This window comes from Piliocolobus tephrosceles, chromosome 3 (genome assembly GCF_002776525.5).
Source record: "Piliocolobus tephrosceles isolate RC106 chromosome 3, ASM277652v3, whole genome shotgun sequence".
Classification (NCBI taxonomy): domain Eukaryota; kingdom Metazoa; phylum Chordata; class Mammalia; order Primates; family Cercopithecidae; genus Piliocolobus; species Piliocolobus tephrosceles.
The window spans coordinates 160,986,097-161,002,319 of record NC_045436.1 but is presented as its reverse complement, the minus strand read 5'-3'; the positions used below and the strand labels follow the sequence as shown (position 1 = coordinate 161,002,319).

General features: G+C 48.5%; 2 protein-coding genes across 4 annotated transcripts in view; one reads left to right on the top strand and one right to left on the bottom strand.

Annotated features, from left to right (window-relative positions):
• Nucleotides 1-436: 436 nt before the first annotated feature.
• On the top strand, nt 437-5,719 carry SOD3 (superoxide dismutase 3). The gene is made up of 2 exons (XM_023223042.2): nt 437-604; nt 4,373-5,719. Exon 2 carries the CDS (start codon nt 4,389-4,391, stop codon nt 5,109-5,111), a length of 723 nt encoding a protein of 240 aa, XP_023078810.1. The 5' UTR covers nt 437-604; nt 4,373-4,388; the 3' UTR covers nt 5,112-5,719.
• A 433-nt stretch (nt 5,720-6,152) lies between these two features.
• The window catches only part of CCDC149 (coiled-coil domain containing 149), a 110,510-nt gene continuing 100,439 nt past the window's right edge, over nt 6,153-16,223 (bottom strand). For 2 of the 3 annotated variants that reach the window (XM_023223048.1, XM_023223047.1), the window contains exon 12: nt 11,047-13,746. In XM_023223048.1, the coding sequence (XP_023078816.1) occupies nt 13,316-13,746 (431 nt within the window). In that variant the 3' untranslated portion in view covers nt 11,047-13,315. Of the gene's footprint in view, nt 6,228-11,046; nt 13,747-16,223 lie in introns of those variants that run through there. The other variant, XR_002733853.1, reaches the window with a different exon arrangement.

Below are 16,223 nucleotides of genomic sequence, written 5' to 3'. Positions count from 1 at the left end.
ACAGGGAGTGGTGCAGCTGCTCCAGGCGTACACAGATAGGAAGTGACAAGGCTGGGACACCGCCGCCTGTGTCATCACGACCCACCCGCTGCTCTGCTCTCAGGTATGACAGCACAGCTCCGCAGCAAACACGGTGCACATTTGCGAGGTGCCCATTTCCATGCAGCAAAAATAAGCCAATAAGTTACTGACTTAGAGAAAAGCAAAGGGCCTCTCGATAAAGAGGTCATTGTACACCTCTCCAAACAGGCGATTTTCTTTTTTCATTTTTATTCCCCTGCTGTGTACTGAAGGTCACTGGCTACAAGCCGGTGAAGTCACGGAATGAAATCTTTGGCCCAAAACCCCAGAAATGGGAGGGGCAGGGGAGGTGGGGACAGAGTGGGAGGAGGTGGAGGCGAACCAATTCTACAACCCGGGGCTGTCTGGCCTGCTTTTCCTCCCTAAACCAGCCCAATGACCCGCCTCCCTCACGCTGACCACTCCTCTGGGCTGGCCTCCTGCTGGGCTAACAGCCCAGGCTCCAGGGACAGCCAGCATTCCTGGGCCGGCTGGGTGCAGCACTCTTTTCAGGAGAGAAAGCTCTCTTGGACGAGCTGGAAAGGTGGGTGCTAAGTTGAGGTTCATTTTGTTCTTGTTGGAGTGTGTTTATTGAGTCTGAAGTTGGGTTGGGGCAACAGGCCTCCTCTTGGGAACAAATTGGATCTTCTTGGGAGGGAAATGGACTTTCTCTGGCTGCTCTGAGGGGTTAGAAGGGAGGTGGAGTGAAGGGAGAGGAAGGCAATGAGGGGAGGAAGAAACCGTTCCTCCTGTGGATCTGCAAAGACCAGTCCAAGAGGACGTTAGTGTTAGGAAAAAGGGCTCCTTCTAGGAGCGAGCTGAGGGATGAAATACACCCAAGGCTCAAGAGGGGCAGGTTCTTCCCAGATACAGACCCAGGAAGGAGATAAAGGCTTGGTGCCTCCATTTGGTTCAGGATACAGGCCCCTGTCCTCTTCCTTTGATAACACTGTCCTCGCCTCCAGATCCATGTACAAAGGAGGCCCTTAAAAAGGCACCTGGTCATTTCACAGCTCAAACTGAGCAGGAGGCTGTGGGAGAAGAATGAAGTTGGTCCCAAGGGGAAGAGGTGTCAAAGGCTTAAGAAACAAGAAGTCAGAGTTTACCTGGGGTTAAGGGAGAATTTTCTTTCCCCCTCTTCCTCCTCCTCTTCCTCTTCTTCTTTTTCTTTTTGAGACATGGTCTCATCCTGTGACCCATTCTGTCGCCTAGCTCCCAGGCTGGAATGTAGTGGCATGATCACCATCATGGCTCACTGCAGCCTCCACCTCCCGGGCTCAAGCAATCCTCCTACCTCAGCCTCCTGAGTAACTGGGACTACAGGCACATGCCACCACACCCAGCTATTTTTTTACTTTTGGTAGAGATGGGGTTCTCTCTATGTTGCCCAGGTTGGTCTCACACTCCTGGACTCAAATGATACACCTGTCAGCCTCCCAAAGGGGTGGGATTACAGCATAAGCCACCATGCCTGGCTCTTCTTTTGGTTTAAGAGAAAAACGTCTCCTTAAAATATTTATTTCCCAAGGATTCTTGAAAAAGAAAGCTCACTGACACACCCAAAACAATCTGGTTTTGCTCTGTGCTTTTAGGGAGAACTTTCTAAGCAGCAGAGGCCTTCTGAGTGGCAGGGCTGTCTTAGGAGGAAGATGTCTTTGATGATGCGGAACTTCATCTCCAGGTCTGGCAGGAGAGTTACCCCACTTTCCTGCCTACTCCCTGGGGCTTTGGGGTAGTAGTACCACATTGGGCCATGTCATTTAGGTGGGTCCTTGAACATCACTTTCTCTGCTTCTCCTTCTGGATACTTCTTCTTGGTGCCTTTCAAGGGCACCTCCTCTCACGCTGTCCACAGCATCTCTTAGCTAATGGGCCTAAAATCTCTACCAGCAGCTTCTCTCTGATAGCTAAGAGCTGCCATTTCCTGAGAACTTTCTATGTACTGGGCTCTATGCTAAGTGCCCTAGATGAGAGATGTGCAGTGTGGTGCCTAAACCTTGGGCTTGGAGCAGACACACACTTTCAAATCCTGCCTTCAGCTCCTTATTGAACATGTCACCTTGGGCAGGACACACGCCTCTCTGTGCCTCAGTTTCCCACACTTTAGAATGGGGATAACAGTTACTGAATAACGTTCTTGTGAGGATGCAGGGAATTAACCCATGCACGGTACTTATAACAGTGTCTGGCACCTCTGTTCAATAAGTTTTAGCAATTCTAATCATCTCTTTTAAGCCTCGCAGCAAGCCTCTAAGGTAAGTCTGTATTAGTACCCCTATTTGCAGATGAGAAAACTGAGGTTCACAGGGGATGAGGCAGTGCACAGTCTGCAGTCCAGCATTTACTCTGCTACTCAGCAATAAAAATAATAACTGCTAACCCTTAGAGTAAGTGGCAGAGTCAGGCTTTAGATTCATGAGGTAGTTCTAGGATCCATCCTTTTAATCACCACACTAAATTGGCTTTCTGAAATGGTTATATAAAGCATATCTACTCAATCTTGGAGTTTCTTAAATGGCACCTAGTTTGGTGTTGGAAATGCAGTTGACCTTTAAAGCAGTTATTTGGAGGCAGCATCGATCCCTCTGGACATACCTTGGGGGTATGGCTGGCCTTATGCTACAGGTAAGGAACGTGAAGCTAAGCATCAGTAATCCCATGAAGTCACAGTTACAGTTAGTATAGGTTGGAATTGGGATTCAAATATGTACCTGACTTTATAATTCCTGGCTGGGCCCCAGAATCTTTGATGGAGGTTTCTTCTTTCTTTTCTTTTCTTTTCTTTCTTTCCTCTTTCTTTCCCTCCCTCCCTCCCTCCCTCCCTCCCTCCCTTCCTTCCTTCCTTCCTTCCTTCCTTCCTCCCTTCCTTCCTTCCTTCCTTTCCTTCCTTCCTTCTTTCCTTCTTTCTCCCTTCTTTCTCACAGAATCAGAATCTCTTGAGGTGGCGCCTGAGCATCTGATTTTTAAAAATCAGAATCTGATGTGCAGTCAACACTGAGAACCCCTGCCAGCTTCATCTCCTCTTCCAAGTGCCAAACCCAAGTTTCCAACTGTCTGCCCACCTGTCTCCCCACCTGGGCACCCGCCAGCATCTCACCCTCAGGAGACTCCAGCTGAACTCATCCTCTCTCCCTGCTTCTCCAGAACAGGTCCCACCCTCCCTCCACCCAGTCTCTCCTGCTGGGAACCTTGGTCATTTGCACTGTGCCTTCATCTGCCAGCCTGCCAGTGCTGCCTGGTGTGTCTCTTAAACCCATGCCTCCTCGGTGTGCACTGCCTCCTCGGTGTGCACTGCCTCCACTTTGGTAAAAGCCTTCATTTCCTGCTTGGGTTACTACAATGCCCCCTAACTCATCTCACTGTCTCTATTTCTGCTTCTCTGTCTCTTCCTAGGCTACTCCCATTCTTTCTCCCCTTTCCTCTTCATCCCAAAGTCCAACCCACATCCTTTTACCTGTAGGACTTAGGGAATGAAAGACTACCTCATCACCCACTTTTCTGCTTAAAAACTTCCACTGCACTACCTGCTGAGATGTCCTTCTTACTCAACTTGGCTGGAAAACTCCTACCCATCTTGTGGAACCCAGTTCAAAAGTCACCACCTCTGAGAAGCCTTCCCAGAGGCTCCTAGGGAGATGGGTACTGCCTCCTCTGTCCTTCTCCAGCACAGGCCCCATCTTCAATAGTAGGATTGTGCTGGAATGATTGGATGCCAAGTCTGTCCCTCACTTAACTCCTTATGCAAAATCACATATTATATGTTTCCTATTGCCAGGTGTGGGCCCAGGTGCTGGGGATACCGATGAATAAAACTGAGTTTCTGTCTTCAAGAAGCTCCAAGTCTACTGAGTGTAGCAGAGAACACGGAGAAGGCACTTCAGGGAGAAGGCATAGCACATGCAAAGCCCCAGAAGGCAGGGACAGGGTTGTCTGTGGGGGAGGATGGAGGAAGAGGGTAACAGGAGACCAGGTGGGGAGATGAGGGAGGGCCATGAGACACCCCTCATGCTCCCTGAGACCCCCTCCACGCTATGGAGATGGGACTGGAGAGGACCATGATCATTTGTGACTCAGATCCCTGTGGGTTTTTTCAGATTGGGTCGCAGCCATCTTTACAGCCACAGCACCTAACACAGTGCCCGGCACACAGCAGACCCTGGACAAACGTTTGCCACACGAAGGAATGCCCACTGGGCCAGGAAGCCCACTGGGGACTGGGGGGGTTGGGTCTGCGACAGTGGGGTCCCTGAGAGTCCATGTTTCAAGTAACTAAGCCTCACTCTGCCCCTATCTCCGCGGGGGTGTCCCGCAGGTGCCCGACTCCAGCCATGCTGGCGCTGCTGTGTTCCTGCCTGCTCCTGGCAGCCAGTGCCTCGGACCCCCGGACGGGCGAGGACTCAGCGGAGCTCAACTCTGACTTGGCAGAGCCGATCCGAGACATGCACGTCAAGATCACGGAGATCTGGCAGGAGCTCATGCAGCGGCGGGACGACGACGGCGCACTCCACGCCGCCTGCCAGGTGCAGCCGTCCGCCACGCTGGACGCCGCGCAGCCCCGGGTGACCGGAGTCGTCCTCTTCCGGCAGCTCGCGCCCCGCGCCAAGCTCGAGGCCTTCTTCGCCCTGGAGGGCTTCCCGACCGAGCCGAACAGCTCCAGTCGCGCCATCCACGTGCACCAGTTCGGGGACCTGAGCCAGGGCTGCGAGTCCACCGGGCCCCACTACAACCCGCTGGCCGTGCCGCACCCGCGGCACCCGGGCGACTTCGGCAACTTCGCGGTGCGCGACGGCAGCCTCTGGAAGTACCGCGCCGGCCTGGCCGCCTCGCTCGCGGGCCCGCACTCGATCGTGGGCCGGGCCGTGGTCGTTCACGCTGGCGAGGACGACCTGGGCCGCGGCGGCAACCAGGCCAGCGTGGAGAACGGGAACGCGGGCCGGCGGCTGGCCTGCTGCGTGGTGGGCGTGTGCGGGCCCGGGCTCTGGGCGCGCCATGCGCGGGAGCACTCAGAGCGCAAGAAGCGGCGGCGCGAAAGCGAGTGCAAGGCCGCCTGAGCGGGGCCCCTACCCGGCGGCGGCCAGGGACCCCCGAGGTCCCCCTCTGCCTTTGAGCTTCTCCTCTGCTCCAACATACACCCTCCACCCTGAGGTCTCACTTTCACCTTTGTTGAAGTCTCCCCGCAGCCCTCTCCACCCAGAGGTCTCCCCTATACCGAGACCCACCAACCTTCCATCCTGAGGACGCCCCAACCCTGGGAGCCCCCCACTCAGTAGGTCTGAAGGCCTTCATTTCTACCGACCGAAACACCCCACCCACGCTGACAGCCTCCTAGGCTCCCTGAGGTACCTTTCCATCCGGACCCTCCTTCCTTCCCCATCCCATAAGCCCTGAGACTACCGCCTTTGACCTGACGATCTTCCCCCTTCCCGCCTTCAGGTTCCTCCTGGGACAGAGGCCGCTCTAGAGGGTTGCCTCGAGTCCCCCTACCCCAACCCCTCCCCACTCACCACCGCTCCTGCGGCCAGCCAGCCCGTGCAGCAGAAGCCAGGCCAAATGCCCCGCATCTTCAGCTGTTTCTCATCCACCGCCACCCCACTGAGACCTGCTCCTTTGGGGGATGTTTGGCAATCTTTGTGTTGCACATTAAAAATTCAGCAATTCAGTACTGCGTCGGGGCCTTGGTTACTTTTTTTTCTTTCTTTGTTTTAGGCTTCTCTCCCAAGCTGAGCTTTTTGTTTTGTTTTTCCTTTTTTTTTTTTTTTTTTTTGGAAGTGGCAAACATACTTCCCAAATCCCCTGCAGGACTTCTCCTTATCCTCTGTCCCCACCCCACTAACCCTGCTGGTAACAACGTTCAGTCACTGCTTGTCTTGCCCTTCCGTGTGGCTCCAAGAGGAACATCACCAGAATCACTCAGGGAAGTTAAAAAAAAAAAAAAAACAGCTTCCTGGGCTACATCCCAGAGCTGTGGAATCCAAAGGGAGAAGAGAAAGTTTATTTGCAACAAGCCTCAGGATGATTCTGACACTGGAACCTCTGGCCTGAGAGGGGAAGAAACCTTCAATCTCACCTGGGCTGGTAGCTTGTCACATCTGCTTCTGAGTACAGCCTTAGGTCCATTTCCCAGATATCAGACACAGTGCCAGGGAAGCCAGGTGACTGCATCTTGCCTAAGCACAGAAGAGTAGGGTGACGCTGTTAGCATTTGGCAGGACCAAAACCAGAGGAATGTGACGCTGTTAGCATTTGGCAGGACCAAAACCAGAGGAAAACGGAGGCACTGGGATGGAAAGGTGGTTGATTTTGATGAAGGCTTGTTGGGAGTTTAGCTTTCTTTCAAAACTTATAATCTACACCCATGCTAGAACAGTCTTGTGCATACATCTTCATTCACAGAATAAACGTACTTGCAATAACTTTTTAGCCTCTCAGGGTAGCCTCACTTCCTAGCTGTGACTTTTCCACCCTGGTTACTGGGAGGCAGCTTCCGTTTCTCCCAGACTCCTAAGGCAGAGCGACCGACTGAACCACAGCCAGACACCTGTCCCCAGGGGTTATTTTTACCTCTAACTAGCACTAACTTGTTATTTTAAAATCTTTCCTTGAACCCAAGTGACAACTGGAGGGAAAAGCTATTGCCTGGTGACTTTTTTCCACCAATTGGTTCTTACTGGTTTGAATACTAACTGGAACTGTACTCATCAGCACTGAAAGGGGATGAGCAAACAGTGTCTCTAAACCCCCCAATCCTGATCTCAAATATTCCCCCAATTACAAGTTGCGACAAGGCAGCTATTACATGGGGACAGAGGATGGAGAGGATTAAAATGTCAAACACCCATCATCTACTCTGCTGTCTCGATTATGGTAAATTCAGGACCATCAAGGGAGGTGTGGACCTTTTTTTTTTTTTTTTTTTTTTTTCCAGAAGGAGGCTGACACTTCTTGTCAGTTGCATTCTGTTCTTAGTTTCTCTCTTCACAACCCTTGACCCTGTAGATGGGGTCTGAAGAGGCACCCTAGCAGACTCACTCCATTTCTGTTCCAGGAATGGGATGGATAAATTATCCTATGGGCCTCCAGAGCCAAAAAACCAAAACGAAACAAAACAAAAACCCCCAAAACAAAAAAAAAAAAAGCAAAAAACAAACAAGAAAACACACACACACACACACACACAGAGGAAATAAAAGGAGGACAAATTACAGTTCATTGTCAGGGCAAAGATATGCGTCTAGTATGATGGTTAACAGGTCAGACTCAGGTAGAAAGGCCCATTTGCACCTCAGCTCTGCCACACTCACAAACTGAGTGACCTGAACAAGTCACTTAACCTCTCTGAGCATGGGTAAAATAAGATCATCACACCAGATTGTTTTGAAGATTAAATCAAGTGTTATTCATGAGAGGTGCATAGCGTAGCATGTACAACAAATAAGGACCTAATAAGTATCTAATTAATAACAATGGCTAAGATCCAAAAAATAGCTACCTACTAATAAATAGATGGGGCTGCCTTGTAAGGCAGCCAGCATCATGCAACCAGGATTCAAATGGACAGTTGCTACCTCTGAGGTTCCCGAGAAGGATTTCTGCATCCATTGAGAGACTGGATGACATGAACTCTGCGATCCCATGTCTTGCAGGGAGGGGACCTAGGATGAAGGGAAGATTGTGGGCCATAAAGGCAGACATCTGGTTCCTGGCACAGAACCATATGTGTGCCACCAAAGCCACCCACCGGACCCCACTTGGCCCCTGGAGTCTATTTTTACTCCTCTCATCTTACAGATCTATTTTGTTAATCTCCTTATATTTGCTGTTTTGACTTCCCAGCCAGCTTGCTAATCAGTTTGCCTGTTTGACTCACAGGGTTTGCATTTGTCACTGGGACTGAAACACACGCTTGTTTTGATTTCTTTTTGTAAAATTAGAAGCGTTTGATGTAATGACTCTACCTAGACACAGCTGGTAAAGTGAGAATAATGCTCAAGTTTGCACAGTTTAAACACAATGTAGACAATAATTAGAAATGCTATCTTTAGATGTTTAGGATAAGCTTTTTCTCAGAATTGCACTGATTTTTTTTTCCGAGTGGGGCTTTTTAGTGCATATATACAGAAATACTAAAACCATAAGAAAATAGAGCAAATCAGTGAGTACTTTGGTCAACTTGAAAGACTGCAGGAAATAAACCAACTGATTTTAGATCTGCCTTTTTTTTTTTGACTGAATGCATAAAATCTTTACATTCTCCATATTTTTTCATAACTACCATATGATCAAATAGTTTTAGGTGACAGATTGCAACTGATAAGTTGCCGCAATATGCCAGAAGTCATGCTCAGCCTCCTCTTGCCCTGTGGTGAGGGTGGAATATGAAGCAAACAATGAAGATAATTAATCATCTCTATCAGGAAAATTGCCACATTTTTATTTCAGGTAACAAAAAAGATATAGTTATGACACACAATGACCACAGAATCCAATAAAGCAAGTTCTGCAAATGAATAGAAAGTACTTTTTCTTTAAATGAAACTACAAAATAGCAGCTGGTTTTAAAAACAAAGCCAATTGTTTTACATTTAATAGGCTACCACCGGCCTCTGCTAAGATCCCCAAATATATTCCTGAGCTCACTTAGATTCCAGAAAGTCAAACTTTTCAATATTATGCAAACTTTCCCTCTGCATCCAAAAAATTCTCATTTAGTAAAGAGGTGATATGAAATGCAAGGCAGCATGTCCGTATCTATCATTTTAAATTGCCTTCATGCTGTATCAACTTGTTTTGTTTTGTTTTGGGAAGCAACCATAACATTAAGAGACGGGTCTTTCCTATTTTTTCTGCTTCTCATTTCTAACTAGATTCACTACGGAGCTCCCAATTGCATCTCTCTGATCTATACATTTTTCTCTGTTCAGAAAGACACCTGGAAAGAAGGGAATACATTAAAGGAGTGTGTTGGGGACAATGCTGTGGCCTTTTGACACCCTATCTAGTCTGAAGTTGCTAAGGAAGAGGAGTGTTTTAAATGGAGGTTTCAGAACGAAAGTAGAGGAAGAAGGTGCTTTTTCAAAAAGAGGTAGGGTACAGGCCAGGGCAGTGGCTCACACCTGTAATCCTAGCACTTTGGGAGGCCAAGGAAGGCAGATCACGAGGTCAGGAGTTTGAGAACAGCCTGGCCAACATACTGAAACCCCGTCTCTACTAAAAATGCAAAACTTAGCCGGGCATGGTGGTGCATGCCTGTAGTCCCAGTTACTCGGGAGGCTGAGGGAAGAGAATCGCTTGAACTCGGGAAGTGGAGGTTGCAGTGAGCCGAGATCATGCCACCACACTCCAGCCTGGCCGACAGAGTGGGACTCTCAGAAAAAAAAAAAAAAAAAAAAAGAAGTAGGGTACCAAGTCATCCACAGGGCTGTGGGAAACCAACAAAGCCAGGAGGTCACCCCATATTTTTGGAGTGAAAACCAATAGGGGCAAAGGCATGCTGTAATTTTAAAGAGACAGGGAAGATCACTTCCGTAAGTAGGTAGCTGGTCTTTGCCATTCCTTAAAGAAGAGACAGAACTTTTCATGCCAGGTGGTGAACTGGGGTGCAAAGGCTCCCAGTAGGAATAATACATCAAAATATTTACTCCGACATGTGAATAACTGATAGCAGAGCCCTTTTCTAGAACTTTGCATCGTGATGGTGGTGCATGTTTGGGAGGGAGGTCACAGAAGAGCAGCAGCAACGGGCAAACTAATTTAGCTTGCTTAAGATTGCCAAAAACGGGGAGGGTCCAGCTGGCATTGAGCTGGGGCCATCAGGAGCCTCCTGGCTACAGAGGCTTTGGGAATAGCTGCCGGAGCACGAGAAGGAAGGGGCAGGGGAGAGGAAGATGGGCAGAGGTGTGGAAAGAGCAAGAGCAAGAGTGAGGGGACGAGAAATGCCTGGTTTACAAAAACCAATCCATTTCTACAGGCCTTCATTAAAAGAAAGACAAACGCTCATGTAAAAATCCACACCTAGAGGCCCTCAGGTACAGAGCGATCACAGGAAAGGCAGGGTGTGCAAACAAGCTTTCATTAAGAGACCTGTCAGCTCTGTTTCATTTCTCTAGACTGCTCTGCATTCTGCTGGCAACCCAGCTGGAAAAATAATGGAAGGACAAACACATCTGAACAGACAAACAAAGCTGGGAACATTCCACCTACAAAACAGGACAGATCAGAAAGATGCCGGGGAAGGGGGATGAGATGGCATTTTTCTGAGCAAACAACCATAGCCCCTCCCCCTAACTCCAAACTCATCAGAAACATGATTTTCTGGCTTTTTATGCAGCAACAAAAAGACATGGTGTTCAGAGACAACACCATTGGTTGTCTATTCCCAACTCTCTTACGCATCCCAAGATATGATCCTGTTTTGGTGTTTTAGAGTCTGAATGTCTAGGGACAGGGCCCTTCTTCAGTTCTTAAGGGTGAATCTTGGTGAACCTAAATGGATCATGGTAATACCATCTCCCTTGCTAAGGAATGGTTAAGACATTGTCATGTGACATCATCATGTGACGTCACATGCGACCACAAGCCCCAGGTGATCATTCTGACCAATAAAATGTGATAGGAACTGGGTTTCTTGCTCTTGAAACACACACACACGTATGTGGGAAGAAAGAAATTTCCTTCTGCCTTTGAACAGATGTTATCTGGAGCTGTTGCGGTCACCTTGTTATGAGAAAGCAGCTGACACAGCAGGAAGAGAAGGAAGATGGAAACCTAGAACACCTTGACGACTTTCTTGAATGTATAGCCCTGGAATGCCCTACTTCCAAAGTTCCTATTATAGAACAGAATTCAAGTCCCTACTGTTTAAGTTTCTGTTAAGTGTGGCTTGAAGCTGAGAGGACCATGCCTGATGCAGGGCTACCTAGTGAAGTAGGGGAGAGAATGCCACACCCTTAAGCAATGATCCTAAAAAAGACAAAAGACAGCTGTAAGTAACTGCAGAAACCCCCTTTAATGCCTGTGGAACAGAAGAACCATGCTGGACGGGGAAAGCAGGGGCAGGACACACGTGTTGCATATCTATGGGGTGTTATCATGGTTACATCTGTGACAGGATCAACTAACTGGCTCTCATTTCACTTAATAACATAAGACCCTCCCAGCTGACTATACACAGTTTAGGTTATCCCTATGACATCCCTATGACTCCTGCTCCCTGCCCTGCACCCTAGATTCTCTGGGACTCACCGCAGTTTTCCTGACTCTGATGGAATGTGCTGGAGTCTATTACGAGCCCTGCTTTTCAGAACGTGCTGAACAGGCCCTGAAGATGTGCATCGGGCCGACGGTGGGTCAAAACCAGAGTTCTGCAGGCTGAGCTTTTTCCTTTTATTATTATTATATTAAACTTGGCTGTGTTTTCCTTCGGTGGCTCTGGCATCCTACGCAGTAGTGCTGGACATTTGCAGGCAGTTAAGGCCCAGTCCAGCAGGAAGAATGATTTCCGCGACTGACTGCTGGTCTGTGCAAGCCCTCCAGCTGCAGGAGCAACTGCCCTTGAGGAGAAGTTGTAGGGTGGGCCTGGTGGGGAGGAGGACAGGCTGGGACAGAAGGAAGGATGGAACATTGGACCCAGTGGCCAGGGGTCAATGGGATGTCCTTCTCACCAGGAGCAAGAGAACACTGACTCCAGCATGCTCCCATTTCAACTCCAGTAACGGGAGGCCCACCCAGTGTGCGTCAGACAAAGGAGTGGGTGCTTCTGGGCTGCACTTTGGCCTACTTCAGAGGAGCAGCACAGGAAGGGATGGGTAGCCCATTCTGCTAGCAGAGTGATTCCTGGAGATGCAATCTGGGAGGGATGTATCTGTGTGGCTGGCCCCTCATGTCTAGATGTCACATCTTAGTGTCACGAGCCTGGGACAAACATTGAATTTTTAGGATGCATTTTCACTAAGCGAGGCTACCACTCTGGGAGCCTCTTTTTCCTGCAAGGAGCGCCTCTCAAAGGAGTGATTCTGGTTCTTAGAGGCATTCTGAGCTTTGGGAAAAAAGCTATGGCTGGATGACCTTTTAATTTTTTATGGTGCCGGATGCCACCTAGAAAAGCTAATCTTTATCTGCAAGGAAAGCACCAGCTGGGATTGAGCACGCCCCCCTTTCCCCCTGGATCATGTCCTTGGTTCCACATCCCCCCTTGCCATGCTGTGGTGAAGCTTTTTTGTTTTCCTCTCTCTTTCCCATACAAGGTTATGAGCTCTGTGTCTGGTCTTTGAAATTCTAATACTTGATGGCACAAATGAGGCAGCCTCAACATTCTGTTGAAGAAGTGAAGGGTTTGGAAGTTCCAGGTGGTGCGGGAAACTAGAGTGGCTCCCAGCAGGTAGATCTTTCCCAAACCTGAAATGGCCATACGATCCTGTATGTTAGACAGGTTGAATGCAGAGAACGAGCATTTCCAGGCTGTAGCTCTCATCTCATCTCACAAAAAACCAGACCACCACTGGGAGTCCTGTTCCCCGGCTTTTACAAAAGCTCACCCCTCCCAATCACTTCAGATCAGTTAATTCTCCAGATTTACAAGCCAGAAAACTCAGCTCTGGCACTCAGCACACAGGACTCAACAGGGGTTGTGGATTTCAACCCAGAAGCCCAAACTTCTCAGCCTGCTGAAGGCCCCTTCCACCTGCCAGTCTGCACAACAGCAGTGCTGTGGGCTCAATGCCAAGTACATCCATGCCAGGCAGTCCTACCGGGTGGGCCCTGACTTGATGGGGTGCAGCCATGGGCCCTCTGGACGTGTTCTGCTCAATTACACCTTCCTCCCCAGCTGCCTAACCTTGACCAAGATGGGGACCTGATTAAAAACCCCATCAGTTTCTAGCTCTTCCCGTAATTTTGATTGACAACATTAAATGCTAATACAAAAACATCTTATCTCTGATAAAACAAAAGCTGACAGAAAGACGGACGCTGACAACCAGCCATATGGTGGACACAATTCCTGGGCCTGGCCCTGTTCACAGTAGCACTGTCTGGCAGAAAGAGATGACACTGAGAAGCTTGAGGACCTACATTTAATAAATCAAACTGTACTGGCATCATCAGAATATTCACAGTTTGCAACAGGATCAGAGCATTTTCTCACTTGCAGACTCGGAGGTGTTTCAGGAGAAGGCGACGTGGGCGCGCCGTTCTGATGCTTCATTCTTCACCCTCTCTGGGGCTTTCAATGTGTCATTGTGTCAGATCCCTCTCCCCTTCAGGTTTTCACGGTGCTCCTCGTGCCTCTGCCCTCTGGGATCCCTTTGCCGTCTTCCGGTGTGGAAGCTTCGGCTGCTGGCTGGCTGGCCTCGATGGAGTCCAGGTGAGATCTGGGGAGCTCCCCCTGGATGGCCAGGCCCAGTGGGGCTGGCCCCATCTCACTCCTCTGACCCTCCATGGGACGCTCTCTTCTGACCTCTTCCAGTTCTGCAGCTGCCTGTTCCTTTGTCAGTTTAATTATTTCCCTTCCAAGGCTGTTTACTTCTTCCTCAGAAGGTAACTGGGGTAATGAAGGATGAAAGAGCTTGCACTGGTTCCCGTGGCTCTGATTTGCTGGGGAGTTGACAGCGGGCCTCCCAGCATCCTCAGGCGCTGTCAACGCCTCAGCAGCAGCACAACTTTCATCTCCTTCTTGCTTCTGAGCCTCCCCTGAAAACAGAACGAGGACAGCATTAAACCTCTGGCAGCAAGTCAACCCTCACTGCCCCTCTTCTGCCAACTTCCCGCCCAGCCTACCAGCACAGGGCCTCTGAAAAAGGAGCAAGACTTTTTTTGGCTCCCTGTGCAGGGAACTGGAGCTGAAGGGGAACACAGGACCCAGGTGAAACCAGCGAGCATGCATTCTAGTGATTCCTGCATTATTAACAGAGGGCAAGAGAGCACTTGGGCCATGTCATAATCCATCCTTTCCAGGCACCTGGTTAGCTTCTGTTCCATTCTCTAATGGCCGCTTCTTGTGCACATTAAATATTTATATTGAGGACAAAGGTTTTGTTGGTTCTGCAGCTCAGAACCGGGTCTTGTTAGTAATGAAAAATGGTTCCGGCTGCATTGAGGGTGGGAAGCAGGATAGTTCGGGAAGGATTTAGTGCCACCCCTTCTCCACGATTCTCCATCAGCATCTCATTCCTTAATGCAGACACCTGGTGTTCCTCAATATAAAATAAATTACATGCAAATACAGCTTCCAGCTCCCTCCCCTGTTGAGTTGTTGTCCCTAAACCCCTTTGCCATAGGATGGAAATTCTAGCACTGCAACAGGAAGGACACGGGAGAGAAGGGTGAGCCCTAAAGTGCTGACGTCCAGCCCTCATTCCCTACTCACTTGCTTTGTGATCAGGACAGGACTCTGATGCTCCTTCTGAACCTAACCAGCAATGGTTGCTCTGCATGACTGGGGAGCAGCATGGTGGAGCCAGCTCTTAGTACCCGGGCATGTGCATTCAACAACAGACACTGAGTTTCCCCAGAAGCCAATCTCTTCTCAGCCCTCAGGCTAAACAGTGAAGAAACGTATGATAGAGCCACAGTGGGACTGGGTTTAGCCTGGGTGCAGGTCCTAGACCAGGAATAAGGGACCCCCAGGAACACTTCCTGGTACCCCTGAATGGAACCACAGCAGAACCCTACTGTAGTGGGGCTTGCTATCAGATATGTGCAGGTATGTTTTCAGGCTGTAAGTTGGAACTTGGGGAGCTGGAGAACTGCAGCAGGTTAGAAAGGATGTTGAGCATCATCTGGCCATGCCATTTTCCTGCTTAAAACCTTCTACTGGAGCCTTGTCACTTTCAGGATAAATTTCCTTTCGCTTAGGCCCTTACAAGGTCCTGCTGATGCGCTCCTGTTTCACTCTGCAGCTTCATTTCCCACAATTCCATCACACACGTCCTCCCAGCCATGCCATGCGCCCATTAGGTCTCCACACACACTGATCAGTTTCTCCCCTCTCTTAAATAAATCCTCCCAGCTAATGCTTATTGGGTGCTTTTCCACGCTACACACTGCGCTAAACATTTGACGTGTTTATCTCATTCTAAATTTAAGTCCATGAGAACAGGAGCCTCATCTGACTCATCCAGTGTCTAACACATTCTAAGCATTCAACAATACTTTCTTTTATAAATGGAAGTATAATACACATAAAGAGAAGTGCACAGAACTCACGTATCCAGCTCAATGAATTTTCGCAAAGCAAACTCACCCATATAACCAGGATGAGAAACAAAATATTACCAACCCCTGCAAACACTTTCGAGTCTCCTGAACGCCCCTTCCAGTCCCTTTTCTTCTACCAAGGATAACCATTAGCCTATTTAAAATGCCGAAATGAGATCTGCCTGGTCCTGGAACTTTATATTCAGGAATCTTACTGTACTGGGTCCTTTCACTTCACATGATGTTTGTGAGATTTACCCATATTTATGAGTACAGAATTTGTTCATTTGAATGCACCACAATTTCCAACAGGTATGTAAGTGTTGAATGAAAATGGGCAAGCCGGAAACAGAAAAAGATATAGAAATGGAGAGCAGACATATTAAACGATTCACACCATCACTCAAAATTGCAGACATCTAAGTCCCAACAAAATGTAGTTTTTCCTCTACCAGAATGGCAAAAATGAAAAGGTTTGACAAAGCTCAGTGTGGTGAAGGATGCAGGGAATCATACGTTAATAAAGAAAATAAAACTTAGTAAGACTCTTTATAGGCCAGATAATTCAAGACATATTGTTCTTAGATACTCACTACGACACTGTTTTTAAAAACAGAAGTCTGGAAAAATCCAAGTGATCATCAACAGGGGATTATGTATACAGATTTACTTGCCAAGTTGCGAGATTCTTTCTGATAATATGCACTAAAAATTGTAGGTTGTCTTTGGAAAGCAGGCTGAGGACCACAGTAAGAAGCAAGGGTGGAGGAAGACTTGAAGTTTAATTTTCCATCTTTCTGTGCTATTTATATTTTTTAACATGTGCTGTATTCCTATTTTATAAAACAAGATATGCAACCTCCAAGATTCTACCATCCATTATCCCTTCATCTTTCCTTTGCTACACTGATCTGTAGAGCTAGGAACTCATATCCACTGCTTCCACTTCCCAGTGCTGAGTCACACCTTCA